This window comes from Nuphar pumila, chromosome 15 (assembly GCF_984573655.1).
Source record: "Nuphar pumila chromosome 15, dmNupPumi1.hap1.1, whole genome shotgun sequence".
NCBI lineage: Eukaryota > Viridiplantae > Streptophyta > Magnoliopsida > Nymphaeales > Nymphaeaceae > Nuphar > Nuphar pumila.
The window spans coordinates 16,142,222-16,162,327 of NC_143263.1; the positions used below are offsets into that span (position 1 = coordinate 16,142,222).

Sequence of the window (20,106 nt, forward strand, 5' to 3'; positions counted from 1 at the left end):
TAAGATGTACCTTGCGCTTCCTCTCCATCCTTGAAGCATCTTCTTCTGAACAGAGCTGCTTTTCTGATGAAATGAAGGAATTTTCTAGATGAAGAACTGCATGAGCTCCAAACTGAGCATCAGCTCCATAAGTCGCCAAGGAGTTCTTGACTGTGATACCATCATGATCAGCAGAAGTTGGTGAGAACAGATGGCCATGTCTGCCATGTTGTTGCAAGGGATTGACATTTGGCATTTGACCTTGGAAAGTATATCCAGGGCCAAGATGTTCGTTGCTATGTGTGAATGGTCCGCCAGCAGGCAATGATGAGCTCCTTGCCCCAAAAGATTCAATTGGAGAATCATAAAAATCTGATTGGCTTGCCCTATCATATGTTTCAGACCTTACACTGGGCTGTTCTGGAAGAAACTGATACTCATGCAGAGCCCTTGTACCAGGTTGAGGAAGTAGCATATGAGTGCTGCTAACAGCAGATTTTCTCTTATTGCCAGAGGAACTCGAAATAAAGCCATGTTCCATTCCCGGAGTGACCAATGAACTCTGTGCATCGAATATCTTATTAATTTAAACAAATCTTAGTTGCATCCAGATGAACAAAATACCTTCTGAAAAGTCAGATAATGACAAGATATCATAACAAGTAATTTCCTGCTTCCAGATACCTACCTTCTGTTAAAATATATTCTTTTATACATATTTTCATAGTTTGTAAATTAGGGCATTTATGTAATTATTCCTTCTTTCTTTTGTGTTTTTTATTGTTCTTTATTTATGTAATAGGACATGCCCATTAGGGGCATTTTTTTTTGTTTGTTTTTTTTAGCCATTGGGACTAGCCCAACGGCTAGTTGAGCTTAGCCCTCCTCTATTCACTCGTATATATTTAAGGGATCACTCATTAGGCCATGCTTCACTTAAGCATTTTCCAATTAACAAAATATTATTTTTAAATTTTGTGAGCTGCCCTTGTAGAGTGTGTTCTTGTGCTCTTGTATTTGTCCATAGTGACTTTTGTATTGCGCCTTTAGTGGTTTTGTGAGTGTGCATTGCTTCATTACATGGTATCGGAGCCTTGGGCTCTTGAGATCGTGGGATCATGAGTTGGTTATTCGTGTGCTCGTATTTGCCCAAATAGGTATGCCATGGAGGGAAAATGACCAGATGCCACTAATAATTGGAATATAAAACAAGTTCTGACGCTCTCAAAATGCAATCAAGAGTGTGCTTGAATACCTCGGATCTCAAATACGTGCATTGAATCAAGCATTGGGTCAAAGATGAGATCCTAGGTAAACAAATGGTGAATGCCTGAATCTCAGACGCACCCCAAAATGAGGATCAAAGATTCATATTTTGATAGAGATTCATGTATCTCAGAGATACATGTATCTCAAGTACAATCAGAGTTTGATATTCACGTTTCCAATGTGCCATGAATAATCTAAAGGATATGCTTGATGAGTGCAGTCCAAGAAAACAGTTAAGTTTCTCAAGACCTCCAAATAATTCTAGCATATATATATATATATATATATATATATATATATATATATATATATATATATATATATATATATATATATATATATATATATATATTGTTATAAACAGTTTTGTAATAGGTAATGCCCTACGGGGGCATTTTCATCTTTTTCATTTATTGTAATAGTTGCTGTCCACTAGGGACGGATTTGTCCTTTTTCTTTTAGTTATTTTTTTGTCCTTTTCATGTTGTAAAGGGGGCTCTTTGGTCATTTGGACCATAGAGCTGTTGGAAGTCCCAATGGTCATATTTATGACCATTGGGAGCTCCCTTCTCTCTTTTGTAGCTTATTTAAAGGAGACTTCTTGTCTCTATTCTTTAATGCTTTTGCTTATACATTTTGTTTAATAAAGATATATTTTTTACATTTCATTATAGCGATCGACTTGTGCATGTGCACTTTGTATTTGTGATCTTGTAAGCCCTTAGAGGCTCTTGTTTCGTATTTTTGCATATTCCATTATATGGTAACAGAGCCATAGTGTTATTGGACCTTTGAAGTATGACCATCACGTGATCATGTTCGTGGGAAAGTGCTCGTGTGATCGTGGTAATTGTGGTGCCCAAGAAGACGTGTCTTTCTACATCTTTTTCTCTCTCTCTTCTAATCTTTCTCATGGAACACGATTCCAAGATTGATCCATCTTTCAAATTGAATGGATCAAACTACATGATGTGGGTCTCCACTATGGAGAACAACCTTAAAAGAAAAAAGCTTTGGAGACATGTGATCAGCATTATTCCCGAACCTCAACTTTTGCTCACAAAAGTAGAAGGAGAATAAGAGAAGGCTCCATAAGTAGACAATCATGCCAAAGTCATTCGTGACTATCAAGTCAAAACAGAAGATTGGGAGAGCAATCATGCCAAGATTCTTGTATGGTTTATGAACAATGTTGACATTAAAATGTGCCAACATTGCAAAGTTTAGAAAGGCCAATGAAGCTTGATCTTTTATGAAAGGAATGTACACTCAAAAGGATCTTGCAAGACAAATATTTTTGAAAAAAAAAATATAAAAACCATCAAACCAAGGATAAGTTATCACCAAAGGCTATTGAATATGTATTAATGAGATATGGTAACAATAAAAAAGGGTATCGATATTTTGACTCTAAAATGACAAGCTTTATGTGTCCAAAGATGTAACATTTTGGAAAATGAAAATGGATTCGATGAAGATAATAACAAAGAAGTAGACTATGCATTCTTGATTGATTTTTTGCTAGGGCAAGAAATTGATTCTTATAAATCAAATGATTGTGAGGTAAATTGTGATGATGCTTTTAGATAATAATGATCTTATTGAGAATCACAATAGTGGTTCTTTAGAATTGTCTTTTATTAATAACCACTTAGTAGAAAACCTTTCTTAAAATATTCAAGTTTATGCCCGGGAAACACCTAGTCAAGATGTGTCTCTAAAGAACATCACACTTACGAAATCTCATATAACTTCTCATCCACCAAATCGATTTGTGTCCTATGAAACTTTATCACCTAACTATAGGACATGCCTACTAGCTATTCATTCTTATTACGAACCCTCTCATTATAATGAAGCCAAAAATAGTCCTCATTGGGTTGACGCTATGAATGTAGAATTATAAGATCTTCGAAAAGCCCATACTTGGGAAATAGTGTTTTTGCCTTTAGGAAAGAAACTCGTAGGTTTTCGGTAGGTGTTTAAGGTTAACACTAAAAGTGATGAAACTCTGGAAATATACAAGGCTAGATTAGTTGCCAAAGGTTACTCACAAGAATATGAAATTGATTACGAAGAAACCTTTTCACCTGTAGCAAGGATGACTAGTGTTAGAACTATCATAGTTGTTGCATCCATTCAAAAATGACATATTTACCATGGTGATCTTAGTGAAGAAGAATACATGAATCCTCTGCCGAAAATTAATATTGAAAAGGAAAAAAAATTAAAATTAAAAAAAACATTGTATAGTCTTAAACAAGCCCATAAGGCTTGGTATGACAAATGTAGTAATGTTATGATAAGTTTGGGTTTTTGGTCTTGTTATACTAACGTTGTTCTCATTATCAAGAATACAAGTACAAATATTGTGATACAGTTAATGTATGTAAGCGATATGATACTTATGTTAAAATATATATATATATATATGTTATATATATCATGCCCACTAGGGGCAATTTGGTCTTTTCATCCATTTGTAAATAGACATGTCCATTAAGGACATTTTTCTATTTTTATATTATTTGGTTTTCTTATTTTCTTTTTATTGATTAAGGGGTAAAAAAAGGATTCTCTTAAGGGTCGTTAAGGAGCTCCCAACGTCTCTTTTGGGAGCTCCCCTTGGCCCCTCTTGAGGTATCTATAAAGGGGTCTTCTCACATTCTCTCTTTAGTGCTTTTTCAAGAATTTCAATAGTAAATTTCTTATTATTTTCAGTTCTCTCTTCTCTCTTGTGTGTGTTTGGTGTTTTCCCTTTATGGCATATTGTATCTTGTCCATTAGAGACATTGTGCTTATGTGACTGTGCCTTCTTGTAGTCACTTTGTGACATTTTTTTTTGGCACTTGTATTTCATTACATGGTATCAATGCCCTTAGGTATTTGAACACTCTTGGGACTTCTTTTTTTGTGTTTGAGTGTGATTAAGCTTTACACTCTTGTTATTCTTCAACTCTTCTGCAATGGCCGACAAAGATGCAAAGATTGACCTCTCATTCAAATTGAATGGGACCAACTATAGAATGTGGGTGGACGCTATGGAAAACAACCTCAAAGGCAAGAAACTTTGGGGATATGTATGTGGAACCGTTCCGGAACCACAATTAAAGCTCACCAAGAAAGAAGAGAATGAAAAAAAAAACTTTGGGTGATGAGGAAAAAGCCAAAACTATCGAAGAATATCAATCCAAAGTTGAAGATTGGGAAAGTGAGCATACTAAAATATTGGCATGGTTCATGAATAATATAGAGCTCAAGATTTGTGCTAATCTAGCTAAATTGAAGAATATGAAGTGTGGTTCTTCATGAAAGGTATATATACTCAAAAGGATCTTGCTAGGCATTTTTGTAGATTGATACAGTAGAGAACCGAGAGAGAGAGAGAGAGGAAAAGTCGTTCTTCACATTCAAATTAGGTCTAATCTCCTGTTTAAGTAGAGATTAGCCAAAAGAATAATATTACAGCTAGGTCCCTTATTATTTATAAAATATAAGAAACAACCTTAAGCATGAATAAAACTCTAATTAGTCAACTTATCTTAACACTCCCCCTCAAGCTGGAGCATGGATATCAATCATGCTCAGCTTGCCGCAACATTTTGAGAAATTGGGCCTCGCAAGAGGCTTTGTAAAAATATCTGCAACTTGATCCTCAAAGATTACATGCTTGGTAGAGATATGTCCAGCTTGAACCATATCTTGTATGTAGTGACAGTCAACTTCAATATGTTTTGTCCTCTAATGAAATATTGGATTATTGGCTATATATGTGGCTGCCTTGTTATCACACATCATCACCATAGGAGATAAAACCTTCACTTGAAGATCAGTCAACATTGTTCGAAGCCACATTAATTCAGTTGTTGTTTGGGTCATAGCTCTATATTTTGATTCAGCACTTGACCTAACAACAAACCTAGCAACAACAGTTTGCTTCTTGCTTCTCCAAGAGATTAAGTTACCTCCCACAAATACACAAAATCATGTGGTAGATTTTCTATCCTCTACAGACCCAGCATAATCAGCATCAGAATAAGCAACTACCTCCAGAGTGCCTCCTTTCTTGAATAACAACCCTTTTCCAGGAGAGAATTTTAAGTACCTAAGTATCATCATTATAGCATTTCAGTGTACCTCAGTCGGTTTGTCCATGAATTGTCTAACCTTGCTTACAGCCAGAGCAATATCAGGTCTAGTCACTGTCACATATAGTAACTTTCCTACCAATGAGCGATAGCTCTTGCTATCAACATGTTTTGACCCCTCATCAAACAAATGAACTTTGTTATCCATGAGAATATTTGTTGGTTTAGCTCCCAACATCCATGTCTCTTTTAGTAAATCAAGAACATACTTCCGTTGTGACAAAACCACACCCTCACTGCCCCTGCTACTTCTATGCCCAGAAAGTATCTAAAGGAACCAAGGTCTTTTGTAACAAAATATTTTTGAAGATGAGCCTTTGTAGCTGCAATATCATTCATGTTATCTCCTGTAAAGATGATGTCATCCACATATACCACCATAACTACTATGCCTGAGTTAGTTTTCTTAATAAATAATGTGTGATCTGAGGCTGATCTATTAAAACTAAGCTTTGACATCACCTCAAACAACTTTTGAAACCATGCTCGAGGACTTTGCTTTAAACCATATATCGCCTTTCTTAATCTACACACCTTCTGACACTCCCCCTCAACCTCGAACACAGGAGGTTGTTGCATGTAGATTGTCTCAGACAAATCTCTATATAAGAATGCATTTTTCATATCTAACTGACACAAACTCCATCCACGGTGAACAGCTACAGAAAGAACAAGACGAATGGTGTCCATTCGTGCTACAGGAGAAAAGGTCTCAAAGAAATCGACATCATATGTATGACTATAGCCTTTTGCTACTAACCTGGCCTTATACCTTTCAATTGAACCATCTGAGTTATACTTAATGGTATATACCCATTTGCATCCAACAATGTCTACATCCTCTGGGGAATCAACGAGGTCCCATGTCTGTTGAGACAGTAAAGCATCCATTTCATCTTGCATAGCCTGCTTCCATCGACTATCAAGAACTGCCTTTTGATAATTCATACGAATAGTTTCAGCAGTTAAGGCTGAAATAAAAGCTTTCATCTGATTACCGAGTCTGGCATCTGACACAAACTTAGATATAGGGTATAAGGTACATTGTCGTGTCCCCTTCCGCAGAGCGATTGGCCTGTCATCATCAACATGAATGTCATTGCTATCAGGAGTACTTACCTCAGGAGAAGAAGTAGATGGAGGCACCGGAGGAGTTGGAGCTCTACGCACATACACCAATGGAGGATTGTGAAACCATGAGGTAGGTGGAGTTGGATTTGATAATAAGGGCACTAATTCCAAAGGAAAAGGAGGAACAAAAAGAGGAAAAAAGTCATCATGATCAGCTTGCAGCCGAGTACCAGTACTAGAATAGTATGAAAGGGACTCCAAGAAGGATATATCTGCACTGATATACTCCTGACGAGAGATTGGATCATAACATCGATACCCCTTTTGTTTTTTGGATAGCCTATAAATTCTTATTTTGAAGTGACATGTTACCAAAACAATCAAGATTATTTACAGATAAAATTATAAACAAATCAATGACAAATTTTAGAAAGAAAAAAAACAACCAACTTCTGAAAGCATGACATCGGGAAATATTTATATATTTAACTATTTTAATATTATATGTCCTATCATGTTTAAGACTCCAAATTCTTATTTTGAAGTGACATGTTACCAAAACAATCAAGATTATTTACAGATAAAATTATAAACAAATCAATGACAAATTTTAGAAAGAAAAAAAGCAACCACATAGAAAAGGATAAGTTCATAAAACACATAGATTAAGATAAGGACATGCTGAAACAGGTTTGACTCAGTTCAGGGAATGTAGTGGCAAGTCTGATATCCATGTTGATGCAGTGGTTTTTTTTTGATAGGCAAGCTGGGGTTAGGCTGACCCCCACCAGTTATACATCATAACATTGGTATTGGAACTTGCATCCCAACACAAGTTGATGTGCATTAACAGCTCCTACCAAACAAGTGGAGCCCCTGTTGGTATGTTGATGCAGTGTTGTATCAACAAGAAACACTCATGCTAAGTTTGTATCTAACATCATTGATAACACCATTTAAGTCATTTTGATTGATCTATGGCCCAAGACATGAATGAATCTCTAAAATGCTGCAAACTGCAGATTAAACACTTAAACTTCAAAAAACAATGAAGTTTACCATTTACACGTATTCGCAAACATGAAGGATATTCTTATATGAAAGCATAAACATTAGGAAGGCACTGTTACAAGAAAAACATAAAACACACCTTGATAGATTTCCCATCTTGCCTTTCATATGTTTTGCTGTCATACTGCCACCCACTGTGCTTTGGCTGACCTATTATGAGCTCCACATGGAATATACAGGAGGTTAAGAACATTGTATATGATTATAAATTCTTTAGAATAGGAACAATTGCTACCATGAATCTAGGAACTTTTGCTTGCATTGCCAAAACGATTAAAATTTCGCAAGAATTCAGTGGACAAAAATACATTAATACATTGCATACATTAAATGTGCATGTGAGAATTGTTCTTGGCATTGTCATGATATTATTATTATATCGATTTAGGGATTTTTCAAAATCCCCTTCTTGAATATTTTTCATTTTCCTTTTTCTTTGATTTCAAGATATAACAAAAAACTTTCTAAAAGTATAGCAAGACAAATATGTGTATGTGGTGTATCTAGATTAAAAGCACCAGAAAATAAGAATCAACCACTGAAGCCAAAAAAATCTATATGCATTTTCAACATAAATCCCAAACCTCGCTTCAACAAGCCATTAGCAGTTTGGAAGCCATGTGGCATGTCAGCTGTAGGCTGAAAATTAATGTAAGCCCTGATTGGAAAAGTGCAAAGGTTAGCACCCGATCCATTATTATGTGGTCCAAATTGATTCATAAACAACTACTTCCAGAGTATGGAGTTTTTCCTAAAGCTTCTCGAACACCAACAAAGAAAGCTTTTACTGGAAAATGAAGGAGGATGCAAAAGGGTAGTAGAAACAAGAAGTCACAAGAAATTCACAGTGACTAAGGGGGGGCTTTGATAGCAGGGGGAAATTTCACCATGGGAGAAATTTCCCCCGCTTTTTAGGTGGGAACCACATGTCCATCAAACAAAGTAAAAGTTCGCCCTTGTTTTTGGGAAGAACTTTATCTCAAAAAGTGGGGTGGGGAGTTGTGTCTCCCAACCCCCCCAACGTGACTTTAAACCCCTTCAAAAGATCTTCCCAAAAAAAAAAAAAGTCCAATCCCCAACCGCATCCTCAACCCACATCGCCCAGGACAATCCACCTCAGCTCATTGTTGCCAGAGGCCGTCTCCACCTAGACCCTCATCACCGACGTCTCCTCCACCAGCACCTCTCTCTCTCTCTCTCTCTCTCTCTCTCTCTCTCTCTCTCTCTCAAACAGGGGATAAATTTTTATGATGATTTTTTTACCATGAACCAAAATGAGAATTTCGTTGGGGCGTTCCCTACTGAGGGACGCGCTGTACTCTATAGGCCCGGAGGCAGTGATAAATGGGCAAGGGTTGCAAGATCGTCGCCCAGAAGCGATGCGCCACACCGACGCCCGGGTGTGGTCTCAAATAGGCAAAGATTCCCTCACTTTGTGGACGGGTGGGGGTAAAGAAGATAGTTCAAGACCATAAAATTAGGTTAGCCACTTGGGACATAGGGTCTTTAACTGGTAAGTTGGTAGAGTTAGTAGATGTTATGTGTAGGAGAAAGATGGATATTTTATGTCTACAAGAGACCAAATGGGTAGGTGAGAAAGCAAAAGTGATAGAACCTTGGGGATATAAGATTTGGTATGCAAGAACAAATAGGAATAGGAATGGAATAAGGATTGTTATTTGTCATGAGTTTATAGATAATGTAGTTGAGGTCCGTAGGAAGGGTGATAGGATTTTACTTATTAAATTAGTATTAGGTACGGATATTATTAATATTATTAGTGTTTATTCACCTCAAGTAGGTTTAGATGATTCCGTTAAGCGTCAATTTTGGAAAGATTTGGATGGAGTAGTACAAGGGATATCTTATGGAGAAAAGTTGTTCATCGGCAGTGACCTTAATGGACATGTAGGCATTAGTAGGGATGGATTTGAGAGTATTTATGGAGGCTATGGTATAGGAGAAAGAAACGAAACTGGAGAAAGGATTTTAGATTTTGGTTTGTCCTAAGATATGATCTTAGCAAACACTTGGTTTAGGAAGAGGGAGTCTCACCTAGTAACATTTAAAAGTGGGGTTAATACGAGTCAGATAGATTTTTTCCTACTTAGAAAGAGAGATAGGGGTTGTTGCATCGATTGTAAGGTTATACCGAGAGAAAGTATAGCTACACAACATAAAGTCTTAATTTTAGATCTTAGAATTAGAAAATGCCACAAAAGGAATAGACATAGGATAGATCCTAGAATTAAGTGGTGGGCACTGAAAAGAGCTAAACAAGGAATGTTTGTAGAGCAGGTAGTTAAGGAAGTTGATTGGTGTCTCGAGGAGGATTCAGAATCAATGTGGAATAAGATAGCGGGTGGCATGAGAAAGGTAGCTAAGGAGGTATTGGGTGAGTCTAAAGGCGGTGCACCGCTAGGTAATGATACATCATGGTGGAACGAGGATGTCAAATTAGCTATTAAGGTTAAAAGAGAGTGTTATAGAAATCTAAGTAAGAGTTGTGATAATGAGAATTTGGAGAAGTATATGATAGCAAAGAAGGAAGCTAAAAAAGTAGTTCGAAATGCGAGGGATAAGGTATATAAGGAGGTTTATGACAACTTGGATACCAAAGAGGGCGAGAAGGATATTTATAGGCTTGCAAAGATGAGAGATAGGAAATCGAGGGATCTGAGTATGGTTAGATGTATCAAAGATGAAACGCAAAGGGTTTTAGTCAAAGATAAGGAGATTAAGGAGAGATGGAAAGATTATTTTGATAAGCTATTAAATGGAAGTCATGCTCAGGATCTTGGAGACTTCTCTATTCTTTTCAATGAGATGAATCGTGACTTCATGCGCAAGATTCAAAAGAAAGAAATTACAGAGGCTTTGAAGAAAATGAAATCAAGAAGGGCAGTTGGCCCAGATGGTATATCTATCGAGGCTTGGAAATGCTTGAGTGAGAAAGGTTTAGAATGGTTGACAAATCTTTTTAACAAGATTTGGCGGAAAAATAAGATGCCTAATGAGTGGCCTCTATATAAGAATAAGGGTGATATACAAGATTGCACAAACTATCGTGGTATAAAACTCATAAGTCATACTATGAAACTTTGGGAGAGGGTGATTGAGTATAGGTTGAGGAAGGTTGTCATGATATCGGAAAATCAATTTGGTTTTATACCTGGAAGATCAACTATAGAAGCTATACATCTTCTTAGACAACTTATTGAGAGATATAGAGAGAGGAACAAAGATTTGCATATGGTTTTTATTCATTTGGAGAAGGCATACGATAGAGTACCTAGGGATGTTCTCTGGTGGACAATGATGAAGAAAGATGTTTTTCTCAAGTACATTAGTATAATTAAAGATATGTGCGAAGGAGTAGTAATCAATGTCCGCACTTATGGAGGGGTGACAACCAATTTTCCTATAACGGTTGGGTTACACCAAGGATCTGCTTTAAGCCCCTTCCTATTTGCTACAGTGATGGATGAGCTTATGAGATCAATTCAAGAAAATGTGTCGTGGTGTATGTTGTTTGCTGATGATATTGTTTTGATTGATGAGTCTAGAGTTGGGGTTAATGCTAAGTTAGAATTATGGAGACAGACATTGGAAGCAAGAGGTTTTAAGTTGAGTAAGAGTAAGACAAAATACATGGAATGTCGGTTTAGTAAGCAACGAAGTAGTGATGAGAGTGTAGTGAAGCTAGGTGAGCAAGAAATACCGGTGGATGATTGTTTCAAATATTTGGGATCTATCATTCAAAAGTATGGAGAAATTGATGGAGATGTAAATCTTAGGATAAAGGTTGGGTGAATGAAATAGAAAAGTGCAGCTGGAGCGTTGTGAGATCGTAGAATGTCATTGCGGTTGAAGGGAAAGTTTTATAGGACGACAATTAGGCCCGCTTTACTATATGGTATGAAATATTGGGCGGCCAAGAGGCATCATATTCAAAAAATGAGTGTAGCTGAGATGCGTATGCTTAGATGGATGTGTGGAAATACAATAAAAGATAAAATTCGAAACGAGGAGATACGTAAGAAGGTAGGCGTTGCATCCATAGAAAATAAGATGAGAGAGAATCATTTACGGTGGTTTGGACATATTCGGCGAAGGCCTAATGATGCTCCAGTTAGAAGGATGGAGAAATGGAAAAATATATTAGTTAAAAGAAGTCGGGGTAGGCCTAAGAAGACTTGGATGGAGATGATATGAATGCTTTGAACCTCACTGAGGACATGGCATTGGATAGAAATGATTGGAGGAGAAGGATTCATGTGGAAGACCCAGAATGATTTTCCTTTTTGGTTTATATCGCCGACCCCAATTGTTTGGGGATGAAGGCGTAGTTGTTGTTGTTGTTGAAACCCTGCATTTTTTTTCCTGGATGTTCTTATCATGAAAAAAAATCAAACACGGTCAAACGCACCCTAAATGAAGAAGCATCATTCTTCTTTCCAAAAAAAAAAAAACAATTAAAAGGTGCTACTCAGGCTTCCTAAAAGCTGGGATAAACCAAGCAACTGTCACCAACTGATGTTAGACCAGATCACGAGCCACAACACAGCTTGCAACTTGAAACAAGCCCACATGACATGAGCAAGTCTATGATAATCTAGCTGTCTAATGCTCCTCTTTTAGCACAGCAAGTTTAACTTAACCCATAAGAATTTGATATCAATAAATAAAGCAAGACTCCGTGAAACAATAAAGAACAAAAGAGAAAATGAAAAACACCACCTGGACCTAATCATCAAAGCAACCCACTGATTTACATACAGTTATTCGAAAAGCATAAGACAACCTTTACCACTATTTTATCTTCATTTTGTCAATCTTCTGATGCATTAAGTAATTATAGCGTATCAAATATTACAGGTCAGTGGTGAGATGTGTTTAGACACACTCTTTTATGTTGATTAATGGAGCAAACATCTTGTCTGCATTGCAGACATTTAACACAAAAGGTAGGCTAGTGAAACGTGTTTAGCCCTTACTTTCTCCAGAAAAGAGCAAATGAAAATTTTTTCTGTATTGTGACGTGAATATAAGGCTATATGACAAATTTCACCAGCATTTTGAAGTAACATGGATCAAAGACATGGATAATAAAATCCAAGATTTGGTTGCCCAAAATCAATCATATCCTTGAAGCACAGCTCAGAGCAACACCATGCTAGTGTCCTCGACATGATCTCTCACCAGTTAAAATCAGCAAGCAACATATTTACAAAACCTACTATCACGCTCACTCTAAATATCTTCCATCAAGGAAACAGAATTCACCAACAGATAATTAGATACCCAAAATGTGTCCCACAGCCATATTGTAATGACCTTCCATCCATTACTATTGTTTGATTGGACTACCCATACCATAGCCTCTACAACTTTATTTCTAGGCCATCACTTGCCAATTCGTGAATCTCATACCTCAATGCACGTGTTTACCCTGTTAACCTCAGGGTTTATGGTAGGCCTAAAAATGTCCACTAAATTATATTGCCATGGAAAAGTGTCATTTTGATGACACTTAAGGGTATGAAAATTTAAAGGCTAACCAGTAGCATACACAACGAATCCATATGTAGCTAATGATGATGATGAAGCCACTGATGATAAGCTGATGATGGTGGTAATAGTTACAATCAAAATGATGGTGATATTGAGTAGCTAGCTCTCTACTATTACTAGGGCTGAACATGATGCTGCAATGGTTAGAGTTGAGACAGGAAGGTTTCCACTCTCAAATGCCACTCTTCCTAAATGTCACCCTTTCCAATGCCAAAGAACAATTTTTAATTCTAAGCTTCCAGAACACATAAATGGTCCGTCTGAAATGTATGCAGCAGTTGATACAGTAGTTGCCCTTTTCTTTTGAACCAATTCTTGAACCTTGGAAACGAAGGAACCTCTGCATGAAATTGACATGATACTTCCATGCGTCCAAGATAGTATTTCCCCTGAGACACAGTGATTTACCCCCTCCCCCGCCGACAAATATAGTCAGTTGACTCAAACTCCTGCCTTAGGGGAAAAAATAAAAGAAAATACTTGAATTTTCACAAAGCTATCAGTGCAGGAAGAGTGAAAAATAAAACAGAGGAAGAATGAATTGCATTACCCACGGACTGCATTATAGGCCTTCCGAAAGCATCCGGAGGCAAGGGGTCGAATTCGACGCCAAGAACGGGTCCATCCTCGCGCAGAGGTTCCCCGAGTTGCGCCTCGACGACAGAGATTGCATGGAGCTCCGCCATCGACGGCTGCTGATGATGATGGTGATGATGCCAAATAACAGGAGGCGGCGGCGGGACAGCCAGAGAAGGATCTCGGTACCTCTTCACCAACGCATGAGGCGGGGACGGCCCGTCGCAAACGATCCTGGGCACCGCCACCGACGCAGGGCTCCCGCCAACGACGACGCCGCTGTTCCGGTGTTCGGGCAAAGCGTTCCAATCGTCCCGCCCAGGGGAGTCGTTCACATCCACGTCTTCCTTCTTGGCCTTCTTCTGGGCGACCTTCCTGTCCTTGAGCCTCCTGTGGCAAAACCACATCTGAAGCTGCCTGTCCGTGAGCCCCAACTTCTCCGAGAGCTCCGCCCGCAACGCCTCCGACGGGTAATTCTCCCCTGAACCCACAGATTCACACAAAAAACAACAACAACAATCACGATCCAACCCCTCCCCAAATCCTCAAACTAAAACCAAAAACAGAAACCATGGAGAGAAAGAAGAAAGGACGGACTCAGGTAGGTTTTCTCGAGTAGTTCGAGCTGACCCGCGGTCTTCATCCTCCTTTTGGTCGATTTCTCGGCCTCCGGCGGCCGCTTCTTCTCGTCCTCCGAATTCTCCATCAAGATCTCTGCAGATGGCAGATTCCTCCCCAACCCACCCACCAAAAAAAAACCCTAACCCTAATCTCAGATCAGGAGGAGGACGATAAAGAGGGACAAAAAGAAGACGTATGGCAGAGAAGGAAAGCAAGTAAAGCGATGATTTCACTCGCGGTTATCCACCAAAGAATAGTAACGATAACAAAGAAACCGCTCCTCTTCGGGTCGGCCTCGAATATCGCAAAGACAAAAAGAAAAAAGGAAACAGAAGAGGGAAGCAACACGCATCCCATCCGTCGATTGCTTTCCAAAGAGAGGAAAGCAAACGACGACGAAATTTAATATGTTGTTGCTCTTGTTTTTGTCATTTTTATTGAGGAGTTTGAGGAGGGGAAAGAACAGGATTCGATAAAAGAAACACACGAACAATGAAAACGAGGGGGCGAACGGAAAAGGGAATTTTGGGGGAGGGTTGTGCGATGAAAGGGAGAAGCGATGAGGAATTTTAAAACTTTTGTTGTTGTTATTATTATTGTTATCATTATTATTATTAAAGCCAAGAACAACAACAACAACAACAACAAGAGTAAAACAATTACGACTCCTCATCACGCGCTCACAGTCTTCTATCCTTCCTAGACAACTCCCACGATTACGTTGATGTCTATGTTTTTCTTTTTTTCTTTTTCGAGTTTTTCTATCATTCAATTCAATTGCTCTTTTTTCTTTTTTGGGTTATCACCAATTCATACAATTGCTTCAATCTATCACGTATCTTTCTTTACCAATCTTTTGATCGAGTTTTGTGGGTGGGTGGACACGCATGTCAGAGTGAAACCCATGTGCACCAAACTAGACCGTCTCTCTCTCTCTCTCTCTCTTCTTTCTTGATACCAATTCTCGTGTTCCTTGAGACCGCTACTATTTTTTGTTTGGTTTAGTTGTAACATATGAACTTTTCTTTGGTTTGTTGGGCATGTGGGAAATGAACTGAATCCTGCATTCATTCTCCTTCGCCAGTAATCCTTGGCGTCTTTTTCGCTCCTACGTGGTCTAATTGGTCATCGGTGGACCCTCTCTCTCTCTCTCTCTCTCTCTCTCAATTTCAGACCCCAAAGGGATGGGCCCTTGGTTGTTTGACTGGCAGTCAGGTTTTGATTCTCATGAGTGTCGCCCCCCGTGCAATCCGATGCCCAGCATAGGCCCAGGGGCCAGGTGTCCTAGCCTCATAGTTTCAGCAGCACGACGAGCATATGATTGTCTTGAGTATGGTATTTTTTTTTTCGGTCAACATCTTTCTTTGCCTGTTTACTCTTTTGGAGCGGTAGTCATAACTATTAAGGCCAATGTGCACGTTGAGTGAGGGTGGAGTGCTATGTGTAGAGGGTGTTTGATCCCACGGACAGCATTGTCTGCAAGAGGCACTGATGGGCAGCATAATGCGTTTTACTATCCCATAGTGTTCCGCCCTCTCCCTCAGAACAAGGGGGACAATAATTCACAAGATAACTTGAAAAAAAAGATGTGATCACTCTACTATCCTTGTCTAGCACTCTCCGCAAACAAGACAAGACAAGGTATCCTTGCACTACAAGAAATTATATTTTCTTGGAGTGCGTGCAAACTGTGTGGAGGAAGTCCAGCCACAGCTGACCATCCTTAGTTACAATTTTGTGTTGTTCGGGTCGATTTTTGAAGAAATTGCCCTACCCAATCTCTTTATGGGTTGATTTGAGTGCAGAAATATCTCATGACACCACCTCTTGTCTTACGTAGCATTGTAGCACTCTCTGTTAGTGGAGAGCACCCAGCAGAGCTCAATTCACTGTTTCCTTTCTTTGCTAAGTTTGCAAAACTTGTTGGTTTTTTGGGTTTTGTCACATGTATATACTGGATCTATGAGGGCAGGAGCCCTTAAGTGAATTTTTAGAATACTTGTTTAGGTTGTTTTGTCGCAATTATGTGTGCTTTATCATTAAATGAGTTATGCATGTGGCATATTCTAATTTAGCATAGATCGGTTTTTGTATATACTTAATTGCTAGATATAGTTAATGTAAGATTAATTAGTAATTTAAACATATAATTTAAATTATTTATTTAACAAAATAAATTTTGTTTTACATTTGAGAAATTCTGAAATTTTAATTTTTGCCTTGAAAATTGTGTTGCACGCTAAGTGTTTGGTAAAATGCTTAAGAGAAAAAAATTTCTAGTTTTAAATACGGTTTTAAAATATCGATTATGTGTATTTAAAACTTAGTTTCAAAATAGTTTTATACATATTTATGTCACGTACATCGAAAAATCAGTTTTGTACAAGTGCTCATGTATTGTATATGTTCGCAATTAAATATGCATAGATTTACGTGTTAATTCAATTTTAGATACTATCAAATGCTTGAACCATGCACATATATGTGAATTGTCATCCAGGTACCATAAAAATATAATACTTAGTGCAAGTATCGCAAAGCGACTATTGTGCCAATGCACTTTAAAAAAGAAAATGAATGCAATGCTTATGAAATCAGGTAAACTACCCATGGTGAGTGTATATGATGCAAAGCATGGCACAAACATTGCAATGTACCTCAAAGATAATGTAGAGCATGATTTGAATGTATGAGAATAAAAGTATTTTTCTTGTTGTGGTACGGAGATCATGTTTGACATGATTTTAGAATAGAAAAATATTAAATGCTTTTACAGGTACATGTTTGCACGTGCATGATTGAAATGAATGCTTGTGCATCATGAATATATGCGAAACATGTCATGTATGATATGAATATGTCATGCAAAAGAATGTGAAATGAATGAATCATGCATGTAAAAAAGAATGAAATGTGACATATATCATGCATAAAAGCATGTTATGAATGAATCATGCATGAAAGCATGCATAAATAAATCATGCATAAGGGCATGAGAAGGTTATCCTGTGAGATAATGGGATTGAAATGTGACGTATGACTTTAATAAAAGATAACCCTGAGATCACGAGTCTAAATGAGACGTCGGTAAAATCGGGCTCTCATAAATGGCTGGGTCCATTCCGATCTCAACAAGATGGTTGAGTCCATCCCGATCTCATGTCTTCCTTGGAGAGGAAAATGAGGTACAGACCTCGTGGAGCATTTGAGATGTTAAAGGACTATGTGTTCCTTGTTCCTGCCCTGGGTGCAGGGGTGCAGGAAGGGTATATATATTTTAAACAGTTTTAAGTCAACACTACATGTATGTGTGTGCATTTATGTATTTATTTATATAATATAGATAAAACTAAACTTGGTTAGGATTAACTGAATCTACTTTTAGACAAATGAACCTCAGTATAGTTGACTTCACCAGACAGGAAGCCGTGTCCCAGTGTCGTACCCGCATGAGTGTTGGTCCCTGTTAGAAGATCCATGTTATATAGATTACAAGTATGTAGAGGATAATACTGTCAATTAGCAACAGATCCATTCCCCAACAAAATGAAAGTAGGGTCCTAAATGTCTCCTACCTATTCATGAAACATTAGATTTAGGCCAAGACACTCTAGCAGCCAAGAACACGTAAGATTGAATCAACATATTTATCAAGTTACTTGGAATTTTAGAACCTCTTAAAAGCCTTTCATTTTTTTCCCTTCAAAACTCTCCACCATATGGACATAAGTCAATGATCAGCTGTCGCAAATTCAAAATTTGATTAAATTCAATCTTCAGGTAACCCAAGAGGTATTGAAAATGATCTAGAAGTAAGCGCAAACCCATAGAAGATGGGCACATTCGCATACCATAGCATATACTGTTTGCCATGGTTAATCCCCATAATTTGCAATCTGACAAAGGTGTTAATTCTTCCAGATAGAACCATCCAAGTGAAGAATCTTGAACTCTCCAACACGAAACAAGATAGTAACTGTCGAGGCGGCTTAAGAGAAGTTGGGGCTTTAATCATATTTCTTTGGAGGCCCATATTTCTCCGTATTTTTTTTCATTGGAGGTCTTCAATGAGGCACATACATGTGCCATGTTTCATTGAAGGCCCTCAGGATCAGGCACATGCATGTGCTATGTTACATTGAAGGCCCTCAGCATATGAAATATAAGTGTTAGATTTTTTTTCATTTGAAGCCCTAGGCAGTGGCCTCAAATATCAAAGAGGCTAGCCGGCCTGGTAATCACAACAAATGAAAAAATGAGTGTCACGATAAGATATGATTGAAATAGTTACGCCATGCAAATGAACCACTTTCTTTATATAAAGATTTGCATGACTCTTAGGGGTTTAAGTAACCTGAATAGGTAAGAGGTATGCTGACTTGGTCAATCTATCCATGATTATCCATATGACATTATGTAGACGACGAGTCTTGAGTAGCTCCACAATGAAATTCATAATAATCTTTTCTTATTTTTCACTAAGGAATCTCAATAGGCTGCAATAGACAACTAGGTCTTTGATGCTCGATCTTGACTTGCTAGCAAGTTTGACACTTAGAAATATAAATTGTAACATCTTTCTTCATGTCATTCCACCAATACTTATGCTGAAGGTCTTTAAACATCTTGGTACTGCCAGAGTTGATGGTATATCGAGATCTGTGAGCTTCAACTTGAGATCATAAGGTACCCAAATATGGTCACTCATATGAATACCTCTGACCTCGTTAAGGTAAAAAGACACATCGCTTACCTGAGTAAGGGACTTCAACTTCTCAAACTAAAGGCCCTTTTGTTGTGCTGCGATGATCCTTACGAAGATATTGGGTTGCACGACTAGGCTAGCTAGCTTAATCGTGGCTTGACCTACAACAAAGGGCCTTCAAGCGATGAAATCCTCTAACAGTTTTCATCCTCTACTAAGACAACTAGATAGAACACCAGTAGACTTTCTGCTAAGCGCATCAGCCACAATATTAGCCTTACTCGGATAATAGGATAAAAAAGTCATAATCTTTAATGAACTTCAACCATCTTTGTTGTTGTATATTCAACTCTTTTTGGAAAAATAAGTACTTTAAACTCTTATGATTCGTGAACACTTCAAGCTGCTCACCATACAAATAATATTGTCATATCTTTAATGTGAAAACTACAACGATTAACTCAAGATCGTGGGTCGGGTAATTGCACTCATGGACTTTTAACTGACGCAATGCGTAAGCTATGACCTTACCATGCTGCGTCAAAATACACTCCAAACATGTGCTTGAATTATCCGATTAGACCACGAAACCACTACTGCCAGATGACAAAGACAAAACTGGAGCTTATGTGAGCTTCTTCTTAAGCATCTGTAAGCTCTTCTCATACTTATCTGACCACTCAAACTTGACTCATTTCCTCAGAAGTTTTGTCATAGGCAAAGTGATACGAGAGAAGTCTTGAATGAATCATCAATAATACTCAAACAAACCGAGAAAACTCCTAATCTCATGAATATTCTGCGGTTGCTTTCAATTCAAAACTGCCTCAACCTTGGCAAGATCCATAGTCACGCCATTTGTCGATATAACATGGCTAATGAAAGAAACTTCTTTGAACCAAAACTTACACTTGGAGAACTTGGCATAAAGTTGATGCGCCTTAAGAATCTCCAAAACCATACACAAATGCTCTTGATGCTGACTCTTGTTCTCTGAATAAATCAAGATGGAATCGATAAAGATGATCATGAACGAGTCCAAAAATGGCTGAAAAATATGATTCATCATATCCATGAATGTAGTTGGGACAT

General features: G+C 38.0%; 1 protein-coding gene across 1 annotated transcript in view; it reads right to left on the reverse strand.

Annotated features, from left to right (window-relative positions):
* LOC149814626 (homeobox-DDT domain protein RLT2-like) overlaps nucleotides 1-14,852 on the reverse strand; it is a 37,987-nt gene extending 23,135 nt beyond the window's left edge. The window contains exons 1-4 of the mRNA XM_089988331.1: nucleotides 14,286-14,852; nucleotides 13,663-14,169; nucleotides 7,618-7,688; nucleotides 11-541 (exon numbers count right to left, since the gene is read on the reverse strand). Coding sequence (XP_089844457.1) covers nucleotides 11-541; nucleotides 7,618-7,688; nucleotides 13,663-14,169; nucleotides 14,286-14,394 — 1,218 coding nt within the window. The 5' untranslated portion in view covers nucleotides 14,395-14,852. The remainder of the gene's footprint in view (nucleotides 1-10; nucleotides 542-7,617; nucleotides 7,689-13,662; nucleotides 14,170-14,285) is intronic.
* Nucleotides 14,853-20,106: the final 5,254 nt, after the last annotated feature.